Raw genomic sequence first — 21,093 nt, 5'->3', positions numbered from 1 at the left:
GCGCTTATAGGAAGTCAGGACCATGGGCCCCTCTAGTTCAGTATTGTCTACACGGGCAGGCAGCTGCTCTCCTGGGTTTCAGACGGGTGGGGCATTTCCAGGCCTTCCAGAAGATACCAAGGACCTTCTGCACTCAAAGCAGATGCTTTGCCACTGAACAACCACCCTCTCCACTTAGTGTACGCCTGGACCCCAAAGCAAGTTGGGAGCCAGGCAGGACTGATCCCATGCATTGTATGGAGGATAAGAGTTACAGTCTTGCAATAAATAAATCAAATCCAAAAATCAAATCTGCCTGGCGACCATTCCGGAGTCTCCTTAATCCGGAGTCACTCCGGCTGCTGCTGCCGCCGCCGCTCGGAATCAAACGCCCAGCCCCCGCACCCCGCGCGCGCGCCTCGTGGGCTCTTTAACACTCCTGGCAGCGGCGCGCGAGGTTGCGGGGCTGCCGCTTTGTCAATCCCTGGATGCGAACCAATGAGTGCGCCGCGTAGGAGGGCTGTCCGCAATCCCCTATCTTGGAGCGGGTCTCGGTGCCAGACCACGAGTGGAGATAATTATTGGGAAGGAGTCTCGCTCTCGCTCCGCTTTGGGCTGCAAGCAAGCAGGCAGGCAGGCGCTGGATTGTGTGGCTTTCTCTCCCCTGCGCCTCTCCATTCCATCCGTAATAATCATCGTCGCAGAAGCAAGCTCTGGTCTGTCTGTCTGTCTGTCTCTCTCCGCAAGCTCAAGAGGGGATCGGACAGGGGAGGGGAAAAAAAAGAAGCAGCTGAAATCGACAAGCTCGGAGCGCGATAGCTCTTACAAAACCTCGGTCCCCGAGCATGACTGGACTTCTGGCGAAAATGCACACCCCTCTCTTTTGGGCGGTCTTGGCCGGGATGGCCTCGCTGTTCTTCTTCCAAGGTAAGGAGACGACTCCAGATTTTTGCACCGCGGGTTCGAATTCTGGTTCTCGCCTCCCCTTGGCTGGCTTCCTTCTGCTGCAAGGGAGAAGAAGCAGGGAGGTTTGGAAGACCACCCCCCTCCTTTCCCACAGATGCTTTCTCTCCCCCTTTTTCTTCTTATTCTTTTCAACCACCACCCCCTTCCCGGTTTTGCAAAATAGATTATCGATCCGATTCTCGCAGCTGCTGGCGGAGCCGCGCCGGGTGCGCAATTTGTGGCTTGTGTGTTGATGGCTTAATTTGCTTGTGCGTTTGGATTAGTCGTGATTCCGGAGCGTGTGAGGCTCCCTCTCTTACTCTCCCATTCTCCGAACCTCCCCATCACCCCTACCCCCGCCGCGTTTCTCCGATAGAGATCAGCGCCGGTACGATGCAAACAAATGTTTTAAAAAGGCATGTGATCGAGTTGTCAATTTGAGCAAGCTCTCGAGACGCCCATTGGTCTTCTTCCTCCTCTTCTGGATGGGATCTTCTTTAAGAGGCGGAAGGGATGAGAAACTTCAGCGGACAAACTTCTGCGGTTACTAAGTGGAAGAGGAAAGGGTTGTTAAGGGAGGGAGACGGGGAAAGCCAGGGCTGAGAAATGGCCAGAATTATATCCCCCTCCGCTTTACTTCTGGATCGCTGCCTTTCCTTCCAAAAAACCTTCTCAAAAGCTGCCGCCGTTCTGTGTAAAGCAAATGGTGGATATTTGGGGTGGGGAGAAGAGAGGGGGACAAATAACTTCAGTAGTAATGGGGTGTGCAAGCTTTTATGGCGGGTGTTGCTAAGCATTCAGGGGCACCGTAATAAGAGAGATAAACTTCTTTTCCCTGTTTTATTGGGTTGCCAAAGCTACAGTGAGAAGGATGGATACAGGGAACGCACGCCCAACTCTGTCTCTATGGAGGGTTGAGGAAGTGTTCTTGTGAGGGAGCCAAGCCTTCTCCAGCTGCTGTTGATTTCCCTTTTAGCGTCTCCTTGTTTTGGCTTTGATTTCTCTCCACTACTGTTAAGATGGTGCGACTTTGTTGCTGCTGAGTAGGATCTCCCCTTTAGCAATGTGTGTTCCATCGCACTCCCTTCTGCTTTTAAGGAAGATGGGAGGGGGGTGGCTTCTGAGGTGTAGACTGAAAGGCGTTTACTACAGAGAGTGCTCCTCTCTCTCTACCCCCTCTCTTGTTCAGCCACCAGATGCTGAAGAGCCTCCTGCATCTTTAATAGTCAGGTCAAAGAGGGGAGTTTGGGCAGCCGGAGCTGTGTCACGCAAGGTATACCCACCTAAATCCTCTCTTGGACACAGCTGCTAAAGAAGCCATGTCCACTTCAGTAGCTGGTGGCGACACCCTAAACACTGGTCGGTTGGCCTCTGAGATACGAAACACCCCCAGACGCCCTGTCATATTTGGCTGGACTTGCAAACAGAACTGTCTCTCTAGTTGCTTAAACGGGCTGCAAAAAGCCAGGCTTGGTAGGGGATCAAGGGTAGGCTCGAGAGATGTCCCTTGATGCTTTTCTGCCCCTCCAAGAGGCTTTCAGACTCCTTCCGCCGGCTGAGGCCTTTCCATAAACTTGATTAAATACTTTCCTCGTAATCCTCCCTGACCCCTCCAGCTGAGGTCAATAGACTTGACGGAGACTTAATTCACTTCCGTTTGGAGCCAGCCAGAGACCCCCCGGGATAGAAGGGTGCTAGTGGGGAGAGAAGTGGCTTCGAGGAAAGCAGGGTGATGACACATGAGGCAACTCCACAGGGATGGGCTGGCAGCTGGGTATGGGAGGCAGGGAGACAGATGTGCACAGAGCTGGGGCATGTCTGTGCATTTCATTGGTGGGGGGAGGATGGACGGACGGACCCATGTTTCTGCCTTGCAAAGATGTCAGTTTGTGTTTGTTTCTGCACAACCATCTGGAGATGCCGGCACAAGCTGTTCTTTCCACGAGAGGCTTGGGCTTTTAGAAGAAAGGTGTTGCATTTCTGCAGATCATCTGGGGCATGATCCTCGGTGGTCAGAAAGTGTCTGCCTTGTGTCGAAGTGGAGCTTACTCCCGGGCCAGAAAGGTTTCTTGAATCACAGAGCTGTTCGCCCTCTTGTTCTTGCCTGGGACTTGTACCCTGGGAAAGCTGTTGCAAGAATTGCACACAATACATTGGTCTACCAGAGTGGTTGAAAGGGGCTTTGGACATCCCCCCTCTGTAGCTTGGTGCTAGGGCAGCTGCTTTCCATGCAGAAGGTTGCAGGTTCGATCCCTGGTATCTTCAGCTTAGGATTGCAAGAGCCTCTGTTCTGAAGCCCTGAACGCTGCCAGCTGGTGTTAACAATACTGAGTTAGATGGACCAGTGGTGCTTATTTTAGTATTTCACTTCCATGTATCTAAAAGTTCATGTGTGCACGCTTATCCCCACTTAGGAGCGCAGGAATCTGCCTAGTACTGAATCATAACATTGGTTCAAGCAACTTGGTTTTGTCTACACTGCCTGGCAGTAGCGCTCCAGGGTTTCAGAATTAAGACATTCCCACACCTTCTTGAAGATCTAGTAGGCAACTAGAAGCTTATGGAAAATTCCCAGGCTGGACTCAAGAGCGACAGCATTCTGCCTGCTCTTGATTTCCAGGAACTGGCACTCAGAGGCAAGGGACAGCCTGTCAAGCAGAAGCTTTACTACTGAGCTGCAGCCCTCCCACTTTCTTTCTTTTTTTGAGTTTCTCAGCCTGGCAACCCAAACTCACCCCCATCACCATGAGACGCTAGATGTTTGGACTGGAGTTATGTGCACAAATGGCTTCTTGAGATTCTGGCAGGGAAACTGGGTTGGGGGGACAGCAGCTGTTTTGCTGAATTTCTCCAGGGAGAAGAGAGCTTCTCCAGCAGTTTCTGTGGAGTGGGGCTTAACACTAGCAGTTTCCCCCACCCCATAAGTGTCATCTGTCCATCACTGCAAGCCACAGCAGTGTTGCCTACCTGCCATCATTTGGCATTTTCCAAATCTGCCCGGATCTAGTGTGATTCTGGGACATTGTAGGAAAAGTGAGTGACAGATAACAAACACATATATAAGTTGGTCTTTTTCTAGGGAGTGCGGATGTGGTGGCAAATCACATTTTTTTCTCAGCCAAAATGTCTTCTGGCTTGGACTGTACTGCAGTTACTCTCCTGAATGTTCACTTGGGTAAAAAGCTCCCTGTAGGTCGAAAGCCAGCACATCTAGGAGAAAGGTTTAGGGTAGCTTCTCCTTTTATTCTCCTTGATGTGCTGGCTTTTTACAAGCAGGGAGTTTAATGTTCAAGACTTCCGGAGTGGAACTGCCCATACAGTTGCAACCTCATTCTCCATATTAGTTCAGTGGCTTATCGAGTTTTGCGCTTTCTTCAACTTTCCTCTCCTTCCCTGCACCCTTAATGGCATCAGGCCTTTTCTGGACACACCAGAGTCCTTGTTCATTACCTGCCATGATTTGTAAACTTTTTTTTTGTGGGAATTCTTCCTAGCGGTTTCTATCCCGCTGCAAATGTTCTGCCCCCTGCAGTCACAAAGGAGGCACCCTCCTCAGGACAGCCCCCAGCTGAAGTTCAGGGGTTTTAAATTCTGAGCTACGCTGATGGTAGTTGGGTAGCTGGCTTAAGGTACATAAACCATACTTTTCTGTGTATAAGATGCCCCCTATTTGGGGGGACTGAAATTTAAGAAAATGGGGGGAGATGGCACAGAGTTGTTGAGCTTTTTTTGGGGGGGGGAATTAACCAGGATTGGGACACGGGTGGCGCTGTGGGTTGAACCACAGAGCCTAGAACTTGCCAATCAGAAGGTCGGCAGTTTGAATCCCCGTGACAGGGTGAGCTCCCATTGCTCAGTCCCTGCTCCTGCCAACCCAGCAGTTCGAAAGCACCTCAAAGTGCAAGTAGATAAATAGGTACTGCTCCGGCTGGAAGGTAAACGGCGTTTCCGTGCGCTGCTCTGGTTTGCCAGAAGCGGCTTAGTCACGCTGGCCACATGACCCGGAAGCTGTACGCCGGCTCCCTCGGCCAGTAAACCGAGATGAGCGCCGCAACCCCAGAGTCGGCCACAACTGGACCTAACGGTCAAGGGTCCCTTTACCATTACTTAACCAGGATTATTTATTTTTATTATTATTTATAAAGGGGTGATGGCTGAAAATCACTCACCAGCACATGTCAAAAAATTCACCTCCCGCCTGTCCCACTACCGGCAGAATCTGCCAGTCACCCGCCCAACTGCTGCAGAATCAGCCAATCAACACCAACCATTGACGCAACAACAAATAACACTCACAGTAGTAGTTGACAGTCACGGCGGCAACCAATTAAACGCCCACCCTATGCACTATCCATGTATAAGATGACCCCCACTTTTTAGCATGATTTTTAAAGAAAAAAAAACATAGTTTTATACACAGAAAAGTACAGTATATGCCACAGATACCTCCAAAAGGTGAACTGGTTTTAGACATTTGCCATTACTTTGTGATCACCTTTTTGTGTTCTGACAGTCTTTCCTCTTCAAACACAGCCTGTGAAACTTTGCCCATGAATTTTTTGCCACTTCAGAACTGACCCATCCCCCTTCAAAAAAGTATGGGCTCCTTTAAGTCCCTTTGAATCCCTTTGTCTATGTATTTTTGAAAGAGGGTAGGGAGTACAAAGATGTCTTCAACCATCTCGTTTCTCCTATGGCTTTGTCCTTTGATTCTGGACAATCCATATGTCTTGTGTAGTGGGGGTCCTTTGAGCCTGACACTCTGATGACACAGAGAATTCACTGCACCTATTGGGTCTCTTTGGTGCCTTACAGCAAAGGAAGGCTTAGCAATAGGCAATCTGTCTTTCAAGGAAGCTTGCTTGCTATCCTTGATGCTCTCATTCAGTAATCTTGGATAAGCATCTGGGAAATGCAGACATTCTAGGAAATGTTGTAGCTTAGCAGCAGAACACATGCAGAAAAGTCCCCATTTCAATCCCTGACCTCTGCAGGTGGGGAAAAGACCCCTGTCTGGAGACCTTCTGTCAGTCAGTTCAAAACCAGGGGTGGGCAGGTTTCAGGCTTGCATGAATTTCTTCATGTTTTCCTTCCCTAGAACAATAATATCTAGCAGCCAGCTGCAAAATAATTTCTCAGCCAGGTGGACATACTCATAAGAATTAAGAGTGCCTTGGGCCCAGGAATTCATTATTAGTATCACAACTAAGCTCTTGCAAGTCCTTTCATACACAAACCTCCTTTTGCAGAAGTAGCGAGAACGCTTTCTCCTTTAAAGTAATTTTCTTTCCCAGCAAACTAGTGTTTGTGTGTGTGGTAGCTGCTGCTGTTTTATAAGCAATACAGAGGCAGGATCTCTTGTAGATATACAAGAGTCACCCAGTGATCTACCACAAGATCCTGATTTACCTTTTATCCATCCCAGATCTAGACAATAATGAGCTAGATTGACCAGTGGCCTGACTCTGTGTGGCAGCAGCTTATGTTCCTTCCACATACCCTTTGAAGACAAGTAGGCTTGATGAAAACTGGCCTTAATTCTGACCACTTCAGGTCATGGATGCAGGATCTAAAAGACAATACACCATTATTTAGGGATGGAACAGTTAGGGTTACCTCTTCCTTTTGCAAAGAGTGAGTGCTATTCATTGCTAACCCTACTCAAAGAAGACCCAGTGCAGTTAATGGACATGTCTAACTTGGGTTCATTCATTTCACTGGGTCTATGCTGCATGAGACTTGCTTTAATACAGCCCCATAGTCTTCTTTTTTTTTAAAAAAAGATCTGCAGCTGGTCTCTAGCCTTGCATTCTACTCCCTTAACATCTGAATTTGCTCCTTCTGTGTCTTAATTTAGCTTGAGCAGGATGGTGCCCTTTCTGTGCAGCTCAGCCATAACAGTGTACAAAGGCACTTAGTTGTCTTTCCCCTTTAGTGAATGCAGATAAGAACTTCAAAAGTTTTTTACATCCATGGAATCAGACAACTAGACATGGGCCATCTGGATTAGCCGAATGTTACAAGAAAGAACTTCCAAGCAAATAATTTAACGAAGCTGCAATTTGCCTGCTTAGCAACAAGGCTTTTTAATTATGACTTTCAAATACTCTTAGTCCTGGTTACGAAGAACTTGGAGGCAGTGGAGGCTGGTCCATAAGGGCAAATATCAGTCTGCCCTCAGCTACTCCCAACCTCCCTGTCCCCCCCCCCCTTTAGTGGGCATTGCCTGCCAGCTTCCTCTTCCTTAGTCTCAGGACTGCCCTTGTAGAACTTGGCAGCCAGGAGGATGGGGGCAAAATTAGAATCAGTTGCCTCTGCCTGTCATTGGGTCTGGCACCACCTGCTGTTGCCTTGCCTGTCTTCTGCTCAATGGCCACCCCCTGCATTTCCACACGGACTGGCAGCAGCTCTCCAGGGTTCAAGGCACAGTGGTATCTCCCAGCCCTCCCTGGAGATTCCAGGGACTAAACCTGGGACTTTCTGTATGCAAACCAGGTTCTCTACCACTGCAAGATAGAGAATTCTCCATGTTTGAGTGCTTTGATGGGAGGCATGGGATGATATCCAGAGGGCATTGGTCACCCAGCAAGCAGGTGTTTATTTATAACAGATCCTGATAGGATCTTCAGCACAGACCTTCCTGTCCCAAACTTCACAGGGAGTGCATTGGCTGTTATTTTTGCATTCCCCCTCTCCCCTCCCCACCAGCAATCATTTTGCCACCTCTTAGCAGGATTTGTTCCCTTTTAATGCTTTCTGATCAGTTTTGTTTGGCTATAGCCTTTTGTTCCTCTGCCTGGTATCTCATTTACTGCTTCTGGTAATCTCCCTGCTCACTCGCTTGCTCTTTCTCTCCTAGCATAAAGCAAAGTTTCTTGAAAAGGGGGAAGCGAGGGGATGACTTTGCTGCTGGTGCCTCATGTAGTCAGCCTGACAATTTAAGACACAGCACAGCAGGCAAAGCTCACTCTCTTTTTCTTTGCCAATTTGAGTATCTTGCGGCATCTGATTTTTTTGAGAGAGAGCAACTTCTTTTTGTTTCGCAGGCAGAGACCCATGCGGATAGCAAAACAGGAGCAGATTGCATCTCCCAAATTTTATCCTCTCCCCTTCTGCTCTTCCACCCACTGGAGCAGTGGCATAACTTTGCACCCTGTCAAGAGATTTATTTTTTTCAGTTGAGATCAGATCATAGATCAAATCTGACATTTTTTTTTTTAAAAAAAATACAAGCTACGATCACACATATGAAATCGTCAAGTTTTGTTTTTTTTAAAAAAAATGGTGCGAGTTAGCAATGTTTTTATTTCTTACTGACTTCATGCAGTGTTGTGGGACGTGCTAGGGTTGTCCACAGAATCTTGTATCTGTGGCATTTAAAAACAACTCAGATCTGTGGATGAATCACTCTGTACTCCCTCCATGTCACCCTGTACTAAAGGGGTTCTGAGCCGCTTTGTATAAATTGAAGTTCTGCCCCCTTTCACTGTAATGGGGAAGCTGAACTTGGTGAGCACGTTTTCATGCAAGGCACCCTTAAAGTTTGCTGCAGTACAGCTGCTCACGGGAGTGAGGCCTTGCTGGCATTTAACACCTGTGCTTAGTTGTCTACACTGGTTGCCAGTTTGCTTATGGGCCAAGTTCAGGGTTTTTAATATTAATATTAGCTTGGGATCAGTTTACCTATGAGTTCACCTTACCCTACATGTGCCCACTGGATCACTTTGATTGGCAGAATTGGAACTACTACAGTGGTACCTCAGGTTAAGTACTTAATTCGTTCCGGAGGTCTGTACTTAACCTGAAACTGTTCTTAACCTGAAGCACCACTTTAGCTAATGGGGCCTCCTGCTGCCGCTGCACCGCCAGAGCCTGATTTCTGTTCTTATCCTGAAGCAAAGTTATTAACCTGAAGCACTATTTCTAGATTAGCGGAGTGTGTAACCTGAAGCATATGTAACCTGAAGCATATGTAACCCGAGGTACCACTGTATAGGTAGTAGCCTCTCTGCATTTGTACGGATTCATTTAGTGGAGGGAGTTCCTGCACTTTGGAACTCCCTGCCTGTTGAGAGCAAGCAAATCCCTTCACTGTACTCATTTCAGTGCCTGCTAGGTAAGCCTACCCAGATGCTTAGAAAGCTGAGGTAATTTCAGTCTGTTTTAGTATCTTAACTTTTGCATGTTTTCAAGCAGGGTTGTAATTTTTTCTTGATTTTACTGTTTTATCTTTATGTGGACAGCTTGGAGGGTGTGTTTTTTTTGCAATCAAGTGGTTTATAAATTTTATGAAATAACTAACTAAATAAATGATATGCTTTTAAAGGAAAGCCTAGCACTTTATCATTGCCTGTCAGAATTAGATGCACTTTGCAGGGATGGTCACTCCTTCTGAGTGTTTGAACACTGCCAGGTTGCTGCAGTGGTTTTCCCTGAAAGATGAATATTACCATTTTGGCATTGATGATGATGATAATTTTACTATTTATACCCTTCCCATCTCCAGCCACTCTGAGCAGCTTAAAGCATATATAAAAACATAAAAAAGCATTAAAAGCCTCCCAATATAGGGCTGCCTTCAGATGTCTTCTGAAAGTTTTGTAATCCTTTATCTCCCTGACATCTGAAGGGAAGGTGTTTCACAGGGAGGGCGCCACCACCAAGAAGGCCCTCTGCCTGGTTCCCTGTAACTTCGCTTCTTGCAGTGAGGAAACTAGCAGGAGGCACTTGGAGGAGGACCTCAGTGTCCGGGCTGAGTGATGGGGGTGGAGACGCTCCTTTAGGTATACTGATGCAATAGTACTCATGGGGGAAGGGGGTCAGGAGCAAAATGCCATTCCCAGCACGGGCCCTGTTACCTCAAAGGTGATTGCTGAGGGATGGGCTTCTTCCACTACCACCTCCCCACATATCTAAGATATGTAGGGTAGAATCCAGCTTAGGACGTGCACAGGGAACGAGATCCACTCTTGCAATGAAGCTCATCCACCCTCACCTCCTTCTGTTCCCTAGATCTGTTCTGGGTTTGTCCTTGCCCAGAGCAGATTTAGGAGATGTGGTGAAGGAAGAATGAAGGAGGTCCTGTTGCACGGGCAGAATGCATTCCATGCACACCACAACTTAGTTGAATCTTGCACACAGTCTCTTTTCATGGTGTGCATGTGTGTGTGTGTGGAAGGGAAGTTCTGGGTTGACTTGCACAATGGAAAGAATAGATCCCTATAAAAAAACCACCAGTTTTTAATCCCTACCTCCAATTCTCCGAATTTGATGGTTGAAATATGCTGTTCCTGACAACCTTGTATTTATTAATTCTGAGGATATGTGGCTGTTCTAAATGTTTTGGATTTTTAAAAAATGTACTATTTGCTGCTTTGTGTTTTGTCACTCTCGGCACCTATGGGAAGAAAAGTGGGATAGAAACTTAAAGCAGATAAAATAGAATAAATATTTGGTTGCACAAACGAGGTAAGAATCCTCCCAGTCGTCTGCTGCCTAGGCATCTATCTGTGTCCTTATTGGCATATTTGCATCCTTACTGATGGCTTGCTCTGGCCACTACTCTTACAATATTGAGCATCTGCCTTTGTGACCAATACTTTGTTTGCTTTTGAAAACAAATTGATGCACTGTTCCTATAGTGCTTTATGGCTTGTAAGAATTCCTTTCTGACTTCTGTTTGCATTTCTTATATTACATATTTTGACATTTTGACATATCTTCATGTGGCCCAGATGCCCAGGAATGGCATAGAATTATAAAATTCTATGGGATTCTCAAGGACCACCTATTCCAACCCCTCAATACAGGAATGTTAATAAGGGTAGGATCTTGGATCTTAACGTCTGAAGTCAACAGAACAGGGGGCAGGTTCACCCCTCCCATTCCAGGGGTGTCCCCAAATTTACCCCCTTCACTTCTATATCAATGAGTGGTTTATAAAATTGTGTGTGCAATTGTGAAGTTTGAAGGGTAAATGCATTTGGGGTTTTGCATACTGGTTTAGAAAGTGAAAATTGCATTAAAATGCAAACAGGATAAATTTCTCCCCAGTACCTGGTTGCTCTAACCATTAGATCCCACTCTCACTGGGGCAGGGTGGGGAGAACCTAAATTTGAGTGACAGAACTGATGGAAAGCCATGATGTGCTGATGGAAAGCCATGATGTTTGTAGATGAGAGATGAAATCAGTTGAGGGCGGTCAATTAGGGCAAATGGGTAGGCTTCCCGTAGGTCAGGAAAATTCCTGACAAGTCCTGGTTTTTGGGTGTAAAAATGGCACCGGGGGAATTTTTCCAAATCGCGAAATGTCAGGGAAAATCCCGCTATATGGCCACACGATGGAAAAAGCAGCGGAAACAGCTCCGAAAGCTTAAAATTGCTATTGGGGGTGGGGTAGGGAGGTCTCCTCCAAAAAGCTCAACAATTTGGGTTTCTCCCCCGCCCCCCATCAGGAATTTTTGAAATATGGCAACCCTATGAGTGGGGAACTGCTCCACCAACCTCTACCAGCCCTCAGAGCCCCCACCTGTCTGCCTGCTTACAATCAGTCCTTGGTGTGGCATTGGCTATTAGCTCCACCAACACCATCTTAGGCCACATTCTCAGCATAATCTTAAAGCACTATGGCACCACCTTTACCAGTCAAGGCTTTCCCTCAAGGAATCCTGGGAAGTGTAGTTCATTGTAGGTGCTGGGAGGTGGTGTTGTTGTTTAGTCGTTTAGTCATGTCCGACTCTTCATGACCCCATGGACCAGAGCATGCCAGGCACTCCTGTCTTCCAGAGACTCCTATTCCCTTCCCTGAGCTACAGTTTTCAGAGTTTCCTGTGAAAGGGGGATTGATTATTACTCTTCTCTGGGAACTGCAGCTCTGTGAGTGGTCTCCTAACAGCTCTTGGCATCCTCAACGAACTACGGCTCCCAGGATTCTTTGGGGGAAGCCATGGCTGTTTTTAAGTGGTCTCGGATTGTCTTAAGTGTATGATCTGAATGTGGCCTTAGTCTCAGCGTTGCCCTTGTAAGAACTCTGCAGGGAGGAGGATAGGGGGAAAGCTAGAATGAGTTGGCTCCACATGTCAGTGGCTCTGGTGCCACCTAGTGTTGGACCTCCCTGCCTTCCGCCCCACAAGTTCTAGTAGGCACCAGCCCCTGCTGTTCTAAATGGGGGCATATTCTGGTTTACAATCAGGCCCATGAGTCGCATCTCTCCATTGGCCTTCGGCGAGACAAATGTGATCTGATTACAGCTTGTTAACACAGAGTGAGAACCGTCAAAAGGCACATAGTGTTTTCCGAAGAGGCTGCAGTGTGTGTGTGGATGAGAGTTTGCACGCTTTCAGGCGTGCAGAGCAGTTGAATGCCACAGGCTTGCCAAGTTCCATCTCTCGGAAAAGACACATTCTAAACAAATTGCTGCAGTAGTTCAATCCCATTTTCCCCAGCATGTGGTGGTGTGTTGTGTTAAAATTATTGTCTTGGGTGAGATTTGGCGAGGGCGGAGGGAGAGAAGAGAATGAGCTCCCTTTGGCTTCTCCTTGGTGTGTGGATGATGGCACCGATGAATGTGTATTTAAACAAATATATTGACTTCTTTCTGCTAATATCAAGATTTATTGTCCCTTGCAGAAAATAATAATAGCCTTGACTTCAGTGGGGTCAATATTTACTACTAGGCTCGATAAAATCGTTATTATTCACCTCGGCAGCCGCCAATCGGTGCCTAATAAATAATAATAGTTATAACTGATGTTTACAATCTTAGACATCCCAATTACATTGTCTGCATGCCTGGTGCATTCTGCTTGCTTTATTGCCCTGATCCAGGGATATACATGGCAAGTTTCATAAAGCCTTGTTCTGGTTTTCCTGAACTGTATCTTTTACCCCAACTACCTTGCCTGATGCTTCTTGCAATGAGAGGTGGAACGATTCTTAAATAATAATAATAATAAAAAAATACAGTGCTATCTCACCTTTCCACCAAAGTGCTCAAGGTTGTGCACATGCCCCCCCCCAAAAAAGAATCTCTCCATTTTACCTTGAGGTAGGTTAGAGATGGGGACTGGCCCAAGATCACCCGGGGAGCTTCATGGCTGAGTGGGGATTTGAACTCTGATCTCCCAGGTCCTAGCCTGACACTCTAACCACTATACCACACTAGGGCTGGATCTAGACCAGGCATAGGCAAACTCCAGCCCCACAGATGCTTGGGACTACTATTCCCATCATCCCTAACCACTGGTCCTGTTAGCTAGGGATGATGGGAATTGTAGTCCCAAACATCTGGAGGGCCGGAGTTTGTCTATGCCTGATCCAGACACTTCAATGAAGTGTTTCAGTTAAATGCGTTGCAAACGTTGCATGAGAAATCAGGTTAGGAAAAACGGACCTCCACAGCACCATCTAGTGTTACAGTGTTAGAATGCATAAACAATGCATATAAAGCATTTTTTTTCTTTGCCAATGTAGCTGAGTTGCAGCTCTCAGCTAGTTAAAAAAGCCATGATTTGAGATGAGGGCAACCTGTAGCTCAGGAGTCTTGTGAAGGAGCTGAGGCCTATGTTCATACCCTGTGAAGACTAGTGAATTGAGGCCTACATGTAGCTATGTGCACACACACACACACACACACACACACACATACACACAGCGAGAGAGTGAGAGCACACAATTGTATTTGAGTACAGGGAAATATGTGGAATGCTATACACGGAGTGCACAGTTCAGCTTGCTGAGAATCTCGGCCTTCTTTTTTTGTGTTTTAAACAGAGAAACAGCAAGCTTCTAGCCCTTAGGACTGCAAAGATACAAAACACAGTGGTGGAGTTGTTGTTAGGTGTGTGGGTGGGGTGGGAATCTCAATACGTATATTGTTGGACTCCCAACTCCCAACAGCATGGCCAATAGTCAGAGTCATAGTCCAGCAATAATCTGGTTTCCCCTTTCCTGGTTTACACTGAGCATGTACATTCCAGTTAAAATGGCACTCTTGTCTTGCATTCATATTATCGGCATACTTATTTTTCAGCCATGTGCATAGGACTCAAAGGAGGCTTTTGCTGTTGTCATTGGAAACATTCCCTAAATATGTCTCTGCTTCAGCCAAGTTTGTTTCTCCATGGCATTGGTTGAGTGGAGTAGCTTCTTGAGAAGCGAGCCTGCCACAGTCCCTGATGGTAACATCGTGTCCCATGGACGCAACATTCTCTTTGATTCCTCCTCTGCGTCTCTCTCGGATCCTGGCATCTCTTGTTTGAGTCTCATTTTTTTTGGGGGGGGGGTGTCTTGCATTTTCCAGGGAGTTGCGTGGTGAGCCAAGGCTTCTAAGCAGCTGGCCTGGGGTTCTGCCCACCTCTTCAACCCCCTTGGCTGCGTTGGCTTCTAAAAACAACCTTTGCCCACAAAAACTTTTTTATTGTATGTTATTTTCTTGTTTTGAGGACTGGGGGTGGGAATGACAACTTGACAGATTTAGGTCAAAACCAGCAGGGTCTGCCGTGTTCCATGCTGACTTGCCTTTAAAAAAGCAGGAAGAGAAAAGTAGATCAACCTAATTCCCAAGATCCCAAGGCGAGGCCCGGCACTCTGCCGTCTGTTGCCAACCGGAGGTGGGAGAGGGGATGCAATAAAATGTGATAAGCTGGAGATGGGGGCCCTGAGGTCAAGCCACAGAGGGGAGCACTTCAGCACAACTATTTTTGGTGTTTCTGTTTTTTTTTTAGTTGCCAAATGGCTAGGGGTTTGCTGCGGGCAATTTTTTTCTTGCAGGCTCTTAGCACTGCTTAGTAGTAGCATGGTGGCATGGATTTGTCTCAGCTAGGAACATGTTCGTGAGCCAGGAGAGTAAGCAAGGACCTGGGAGGAAAAAATGCACTGCAATGTTGGCTAAATCAACCGTTATTTCCCTGTCATTTTTAGCTAGGCCGCATCCCTGCTACACATTTAAAAAGCCCCGCTATACCGCTTTGACAGTCGTGCCTTCCCCCCAGATGAATCATAGGAGCTGTCATTTGTTAAGGGTGCTGAGAGATGATAGGAGACCTCCATTTGCCTCATAGAACCACAATGTTGAAAAGGGATTTAAGAATCAAACCCTCCTTCCCAGAGAGCTATGGGACTTGTAGTTCTGTGAGGGGAACAGGAGTAAAATCAGGGCACTTAGGATAGTGGGGAAATTGCTCTGGGCTGATTGGAGAATTATTACACCATTGCAAAAATGTGGTGAATATCAGACACATTTGTGCAAAAGGTGCCCCTTTTCTATAGGGATAGACCTTGAGCGGGGTGGAGTGGGTTTGTATTCTGATAAATGTTGGCCTGCTTGTAGCTTTGATTTCCCCTTTTGTGGGGAGAGATCTCTGAAAGCTTATAGCATATTCTAATTATATTCAAATGTACAAGTAGGTAAAGGCAAGCAGCAATATTGTCAGAGCACCTCCCCAATATCTGGGGAATGACTTATTAGTCCTCTCCTTGGTAAAGACATGCTGAGATTCTTGATGCATCTGGAAGGAACACAGCGAATTTCAGAAGCTTCGTTCTTTCCTAGAAAGCAAGACTGTCAGCATCTCGTGAGGTGATGAGTGCTCTCTCTGGTGAAGTCAGGCTGTACCCTGTCAAGCTCAGTGTTGTCTGCACTGACTGGCTGTGTTTCAGGCAGGGTGCTTTCTGCTTGCAAAGTGGATGTTCTTCCTCAGAGTTATGGCCTGCATGTCCCTCACCACAACCTATATTTAGGAGTGTGTGGAGTAGTCCCATCTTTCCTCCAAGGAGCTCCATGTGGTTTTCATGCTTCTCCCCACCCCCCACAAAGGAGCTCAAGGTGGCCCCCTCCTCAATTAATCCCCAAAAACAATCAGGTTAGGCTGAGAGACTGTGACTTTTCCAGGGTCGCCCAACACATCTCATGGATATGTCTAGTTTCGAACCTTGATCTCCCAGGTCCTAAGGTAAAGGTAAAGGGACCCCTGACCATTAGGTCCAGTCGTGACCGACTCTGGGGTTGCGGTGCTCATCTCGCTTTATTGGCCAAGGGAGCTGGTGTACAGCTTCCGGGTCATGTGGCCAGCATGACTAAGCCACTTCTGGCGAACCAGAGCAGCACACGGAAATGCCGTTTACCTTCCTGCTGGAGCGGTACCTATTTATCTACTTGCACTCTGATGTGCTTTCGAACTGCTAGGTTGGCAGGAGCAGAGAATGAGCAACGGGAGCAACCTTCTGATCGGCAAGTCCTAGGCTCTGTGGTTTAACCCACAGCGCCACCTGCATCTCACTCACAGGTCCTAGTCTAGCCCCAATATCCAACACGCGACATCGGCTCTCTGGGACTGACTCCAGCATGAGCAACACAGAACCTTTTCCTTCCCATGGCTACACAGACTTTCCTCTGAGCAAACTGATTCACTGCTTATGCTAGAATCACTAGCAGAGCTACCGATCTATCAGCAGGGCAGGTAACTCAGAGCCTCTTTCCTCTTCACTCCCCATCCCCCAGGTCTACACCTTTCACTTTCTTAATAATAAATCAGAGATGATGCCGTCACTGCACTGCTCTCATCTCCTGCCAAGGATACTGTGGGGTTTTTTATGTGCTTATGGTTAAATATGTCCAACTCAGAAAACGCTTGTAAATTAATTGGCCCTTTGACCGTTTCTCCATACACACACACTCCTTTCACCTATTGACTGTTCATCCTCAAGGCAGTCCTTGCTTCTTGTCCTGGTCTCCATCACACCTTCATTCATGCACTGCTTGCTAAGTGTGAAGATGCTCTTCAGTGAGGCTCAGGCTGTAAGAACTGGTGGTCAGACAAGGGAGAAGTGGGCACTGCCTCCACTAGCTGGGGATGCAGGTGATGGCTGGGGCTTTTGAGTTGAGAGACAAGGTGAGGTGTATAAAATAAAATGCATGGACAAAGGGGATAGAGAAAAGTTATTCTCTCTCTCTCGCGTGACACTAGAATTCCTGGGCAATCCATGAAGCTGAATGTTGGCAGACTCAGCACAGATACCAGGAAGTACTTCCACATGCAGCACATAGTTAAACTATGGAACTCCCTGCTACAGGAGGCAGTGATGGCTACCAACCTAGGTGGTTCTAAAAGAGGATGAGTCAAATTCACGGAGGAGAGGGCTATCAAAGGCTACTCTGCCTCCAAAGTTAGAGGTAGTGATGCTTCTGAATACCAGTTGCTGGAAACTGCAGGGGGGGGGTGAGTGTGGTTGTGCCCGGCTTTCCTTTGTGTTTCCCACAGGCATCTGGCTGTCCAGTGTGAAAACAGGCTGCAGAGCCATTGGCCTGATCCAGCAGGCCCTTCTTATTCAATTTCAGTTTTCATTTAACGGTGAACTTCCATCATCTTAGGGGTGCTATATTTTGAAGAGCAAAAGAGAGGGACACATATGGATTGATGTGATGACTCTCCTTTTACATACCCATAAAAAAAGAGGACGTGTCCTGGAAAAAGAGGATGTATGGCAACCCTGATCATCTGGGTTTCCAAACTAGTAGGTGAACTGGAACAAAAGACATTCTTTGAAATTTGCACTTTTCTGAAGTTTGCCGTGCAATTCTCTAGCCATGTAGCAGGTACACCCTCTGCAGAAATGCGTACGAGGGTAAAGTGTGCATATAGCAGTGAAAATAATGTGCAAACATGTTAAATTAGGTAAAATAGCATTGCAAAAAAATTCTGCATATTGAGAGAATGTGGCACTAAAACACCGGTGAATTTTCATGAATTTTTTTTTTTTGGCAGGTGAATGTTGGGCTTTAATGTTGCAACCCACCTTGGGATAATGATGGTGATAGTGATAATTTGGGCATCCCCAGTAGCACCCATACATGGAAGCCAGAGTCCCAGTGCCCTCATCTGAATGGTGTTTGAGATATTCCTCGCTTTAAAGACACCCGGCGCTTGCAGAGTGACATTAACAACACTGCTTTTCTGTTCCCTAGGAAATGAGACTATAGGCTCTGTTACATGCTGCATAATGTTAAATCCACATGTGCTGCTGCCAAATCAAATGGTCTCTTGCCACCAGACTTTCTGGGAGCACTAGGTGTTCCTGGAAATATATATATATTTCCTTTCTAAAGAAAGCTGCTACATGGGTGCATGTTGTGTGTGAGTGAAATGCTTGACTTTGGACAGCCTGCTGAGCTTCAGCCATGCAAGTTCGCCAAGAGGGCAATAGCAACCGGGGGGGGGGGGGAGAGGGGTTACCTAGGTGGGTGCTGAGAGGTGTGGACCTCTGGAGATGTTAAGGTCTATCAGCCTTTGAAAATGGGTACCACTGGATCAAATTCTTCAGTTTTGTTGAATTAAATCAACTAAATAGTTTTAACTGGGTTTTGAATAAATGTGCAATTAATTGTTACTGTCTTCCTTGGTGGGTCTTGCAGACCACTATTCCGAGTAATGCTTTTTATAGGGTGGGCTAGGGGACACTGCAGATGAGTTTTTGGAATCAAGGCTGTGCACCCCCCCCCCCCCAAAAAAGGAGGTAAGGTACGGCGCTCATCTCGATTCAGGCCAAGGGTGCCGGCACTTGTCCACAGATGGCTTTCCGGGTCATGTGGCCAGCATGACTAAACCGCTTCTGGTGCAACAGAGCACTGTGACGGAAGCCAGAGCGCAAGAAAATGGAACCAATTTGCTAACCCTGTAAGTGGACACACTCAGGGGAAAGCTTGTGAAGGGAGCAGAAGTTCATGGCCTGCTGTTTCCAGGATGTGTGAAGCCTGCAACATGTTTTCTGCACATTCTCATGTTTGCATATTGGCTTGTGAGTCCTGGTTCTTGTTGTTTTTAGCACAGATAATTTTGTTCATGGCTCCATTTTGCAGCGTGAAAACAGCCGCTACGTTCTCCTCTTGAGCCAGCACAGCTCTTCCCGGTTATTAGCCAAATCACGGGATAACCTCCGTGTGGTTTGGCATAGAGGCAACTCGGCTTTGAGTGACATCCCGTCTAATGAGGTCTACTTAGGCGCGGCGCTGACTGTGAGCCTGATTTGTTAGCGCCTGCTGAATTCGGTGAGCCAAGGCGCCTTGTCACCGAATCCCACATTTGATATTGTATTATTTATTGTTTACTTTAGCACAGCTTTTCTTGCGTGTCAACATTTTCCTATTGTACAATTTCGAGGCTTCAAACGCTGACATCGCATTAGCAGCTGGCTCCAAAGCCCCCAAATAATGCATAAACTATGATTATTCCTTCTGATCCACTTGTGTTTATGTAAATGGAAGGGAAAAGCGGTTTTCGGATTGCTTTCAGGAGCTTAAGGGCTTCGTACGAAGCCTATTATTGAGAAATCAAACTGCAGAGCAACTTCTGAGGCGATGAATTAGCAACTTGATGACACCGGGTGTTGGGAGTCCAAAAGAACTGGCTTTGGCTCTGCTGCAATCCGGGTGTGGGGAGCTCCCCCGGGACAGCGTAATCAAACATCTGCCAACAGGTTGTCTGTTTTGATAGGAGCTGTGTAATCGAGGGAGATTTGTGGCTAATCCAGATATAATAGTGGGAAGCTTCGCTGCATGAGCTGCAGGAAGGAAGGAAGAAATGGATGGAGGGATTGGTGGTGGTGGTGGTGGTCAAAGGGGTTAAACGGGGGTGGGGAAAGCTCTTAAGAGTCTACAGCAGGGTTGGAGAACTTCAGGCTCATGCAGGGCTGGCCCCACCATTAGGCAGAGAGAGGCATCTGCCTCAGGCGCCAGTTGCAGAAGTAGCTCCCTGACTGGCTCCTGTTGGAGGACAGAGCTGTGCTTGCCACACAATCTGACCTGAGATCCTAAACTAGCCCATTGCTTCAGAGTGGCTGGGGAAACCCAGCCAGATGGGTGGAGTATGATATTATAAATTATCATAAATTATTATTAAAGATGCAGTGGGGGACACTGTCCCACCACCAGTCTTGAAGGCATCTTCAGCCACCAGTCCAGCCAGCTTTTATGTGGGCAGGGGGCGCCATCTTGCCCTCCACCTCAGGCAACAAAATATAATGGGTTAGCCCATGGGTAGGCAAACTAAGGCACAGGGGCTGGATCTGGCCCAATCGCCTTCTAAATCCAGCCCACGGACGGTCCAGGAATCAGCATGTTTTTACATGAGTAGAATGTGTCCTTTTATTTAAAATGCATCTCTGGGTTATTTGTGGGGCATAGGAATTCGTTCATCCCCAACCCCAATTTAGTCTGGCCCAACAAGGTCTGATGGACAGTGGACTGGCCACCTGCTGAAAAAGTGTTCTGACCCCTGGGTTAGCCCTGTGCCCAGGGGTCAAATGTGGCTTGTGAGGTCTCTCTGTCTGGCCCCCAGGACCCATCCCCGAGCCATGTCTGCTTCCCAGGCACACTTCCTACTGGTCCCGTCTCCTTGAGTGTCTTTCTCTGGCTGATAATGCCTCTTGCTTCCCTGGATGGAGGGGAAGGAGGGGTGCCTACTGTGCAAATATAAATGTTTCCATTCATTGCTCCACTCATGTTTTCCTTTGTCAGCCCCCCACTGGCCTATGGCCCCCAGAAAGTTGCCCAGAAAGGAATGATGCTTCCCTACGGAAAAGGGTTCCCTATCCCTGGTCTACAGTGCTTTTTCTTTCATATCTAGGATATTTAAAGATAGTTCTTAAAGTGGATGCAACTCATAGGGTAGTGCCACTGTTCTCTCTGCGTGTTGGAGGTGTCTATCTCCCCACCTACCTGTATACCTTGAAATTGTTGTGTTCCACCACTGCTGTTCTACCATCTGGTCACCTTGGTAGGTCTCCTGCTTACCAGAAAATTTAGTGGAGCTGCCTTTCCTCTTCTGCAGCTACTATATGTGCATCTATCCATGAGAGACTAGACATAGGCTTCTGGGCTCCCAGTAGCATGAGTCACGTTGTTATTGTTGTTGTTGTTGTTAGCTTTTTGCCATGGCAACTCAAAGTAACTTACAAAATGGCTTACAGAAAACCACCACATACATAAAAATGAGAGCGGGACTGGGCTGGGCGGGGATATGTTAAAATAACCCACCCCCTCTACAGGCCTGGTAAAAAAGGAAGGCTTTTGCCTGGTGCCATATCATGATGGTACCAGGTGAGCTTCCCTAGGCAGAGCAATCCACAAGCAGGGAGCCACCACCGAAAAGGCAATTCCTCATGTTGTGACCCTC

The 21,093-nt window shown here is 47.2% G+C and overlaps 1 protein-coding gene across 9 annotated transcripts in view; it reads left to right on the top strand.

Annotated features, from left to right (window-relative positions):
- Positions 1–412: 412 nt before the first annotated feature.
- LOC309357635 (protein CEPU-1) overlaps positions 413–21,093 on the top strand; it is an 816,321-nt gene continuing 795,640 nt past the window's right edge. For 5 of the 9 annotated variants that reach the window (XM_081889978.1, XM_081889977.1, XM_081889979.1 and 2 more), the window contains exon 1: positions 414–906. In XM_081889978.1, the coding sequence (XP_081746104.1) occupies positions 825–906 (82 nt within the window). In that variant the 5' untranslated portion in view covers positions 414–824. Of the gene's footprint in view, positions 907–21,093 lie in introns of all 9 variants that reach the window. The other 4 variants (XM_081889975.1, XM_081889974.1, XM_081889981.1 and 1 more) reach the window with 2 other exon arrangements.

The sequence above is a fragment of the Podarcis melisellensis genome, assembly GCF_964234715.1.
Source record: "Podarcis melisellensis genome assembly, chromosome: 15".
Taxonomy (NCBI): Eukaryota; Metazoa; Chordata; class Lepidosauria; order Squamata; family Lacertidae; genus Podarcis; species Podarcis melisellensis.
Note: the sequence above shows the minus strand (reverse complement) of the source record. Positions and strands in the feature narration are given on the sequence as shown.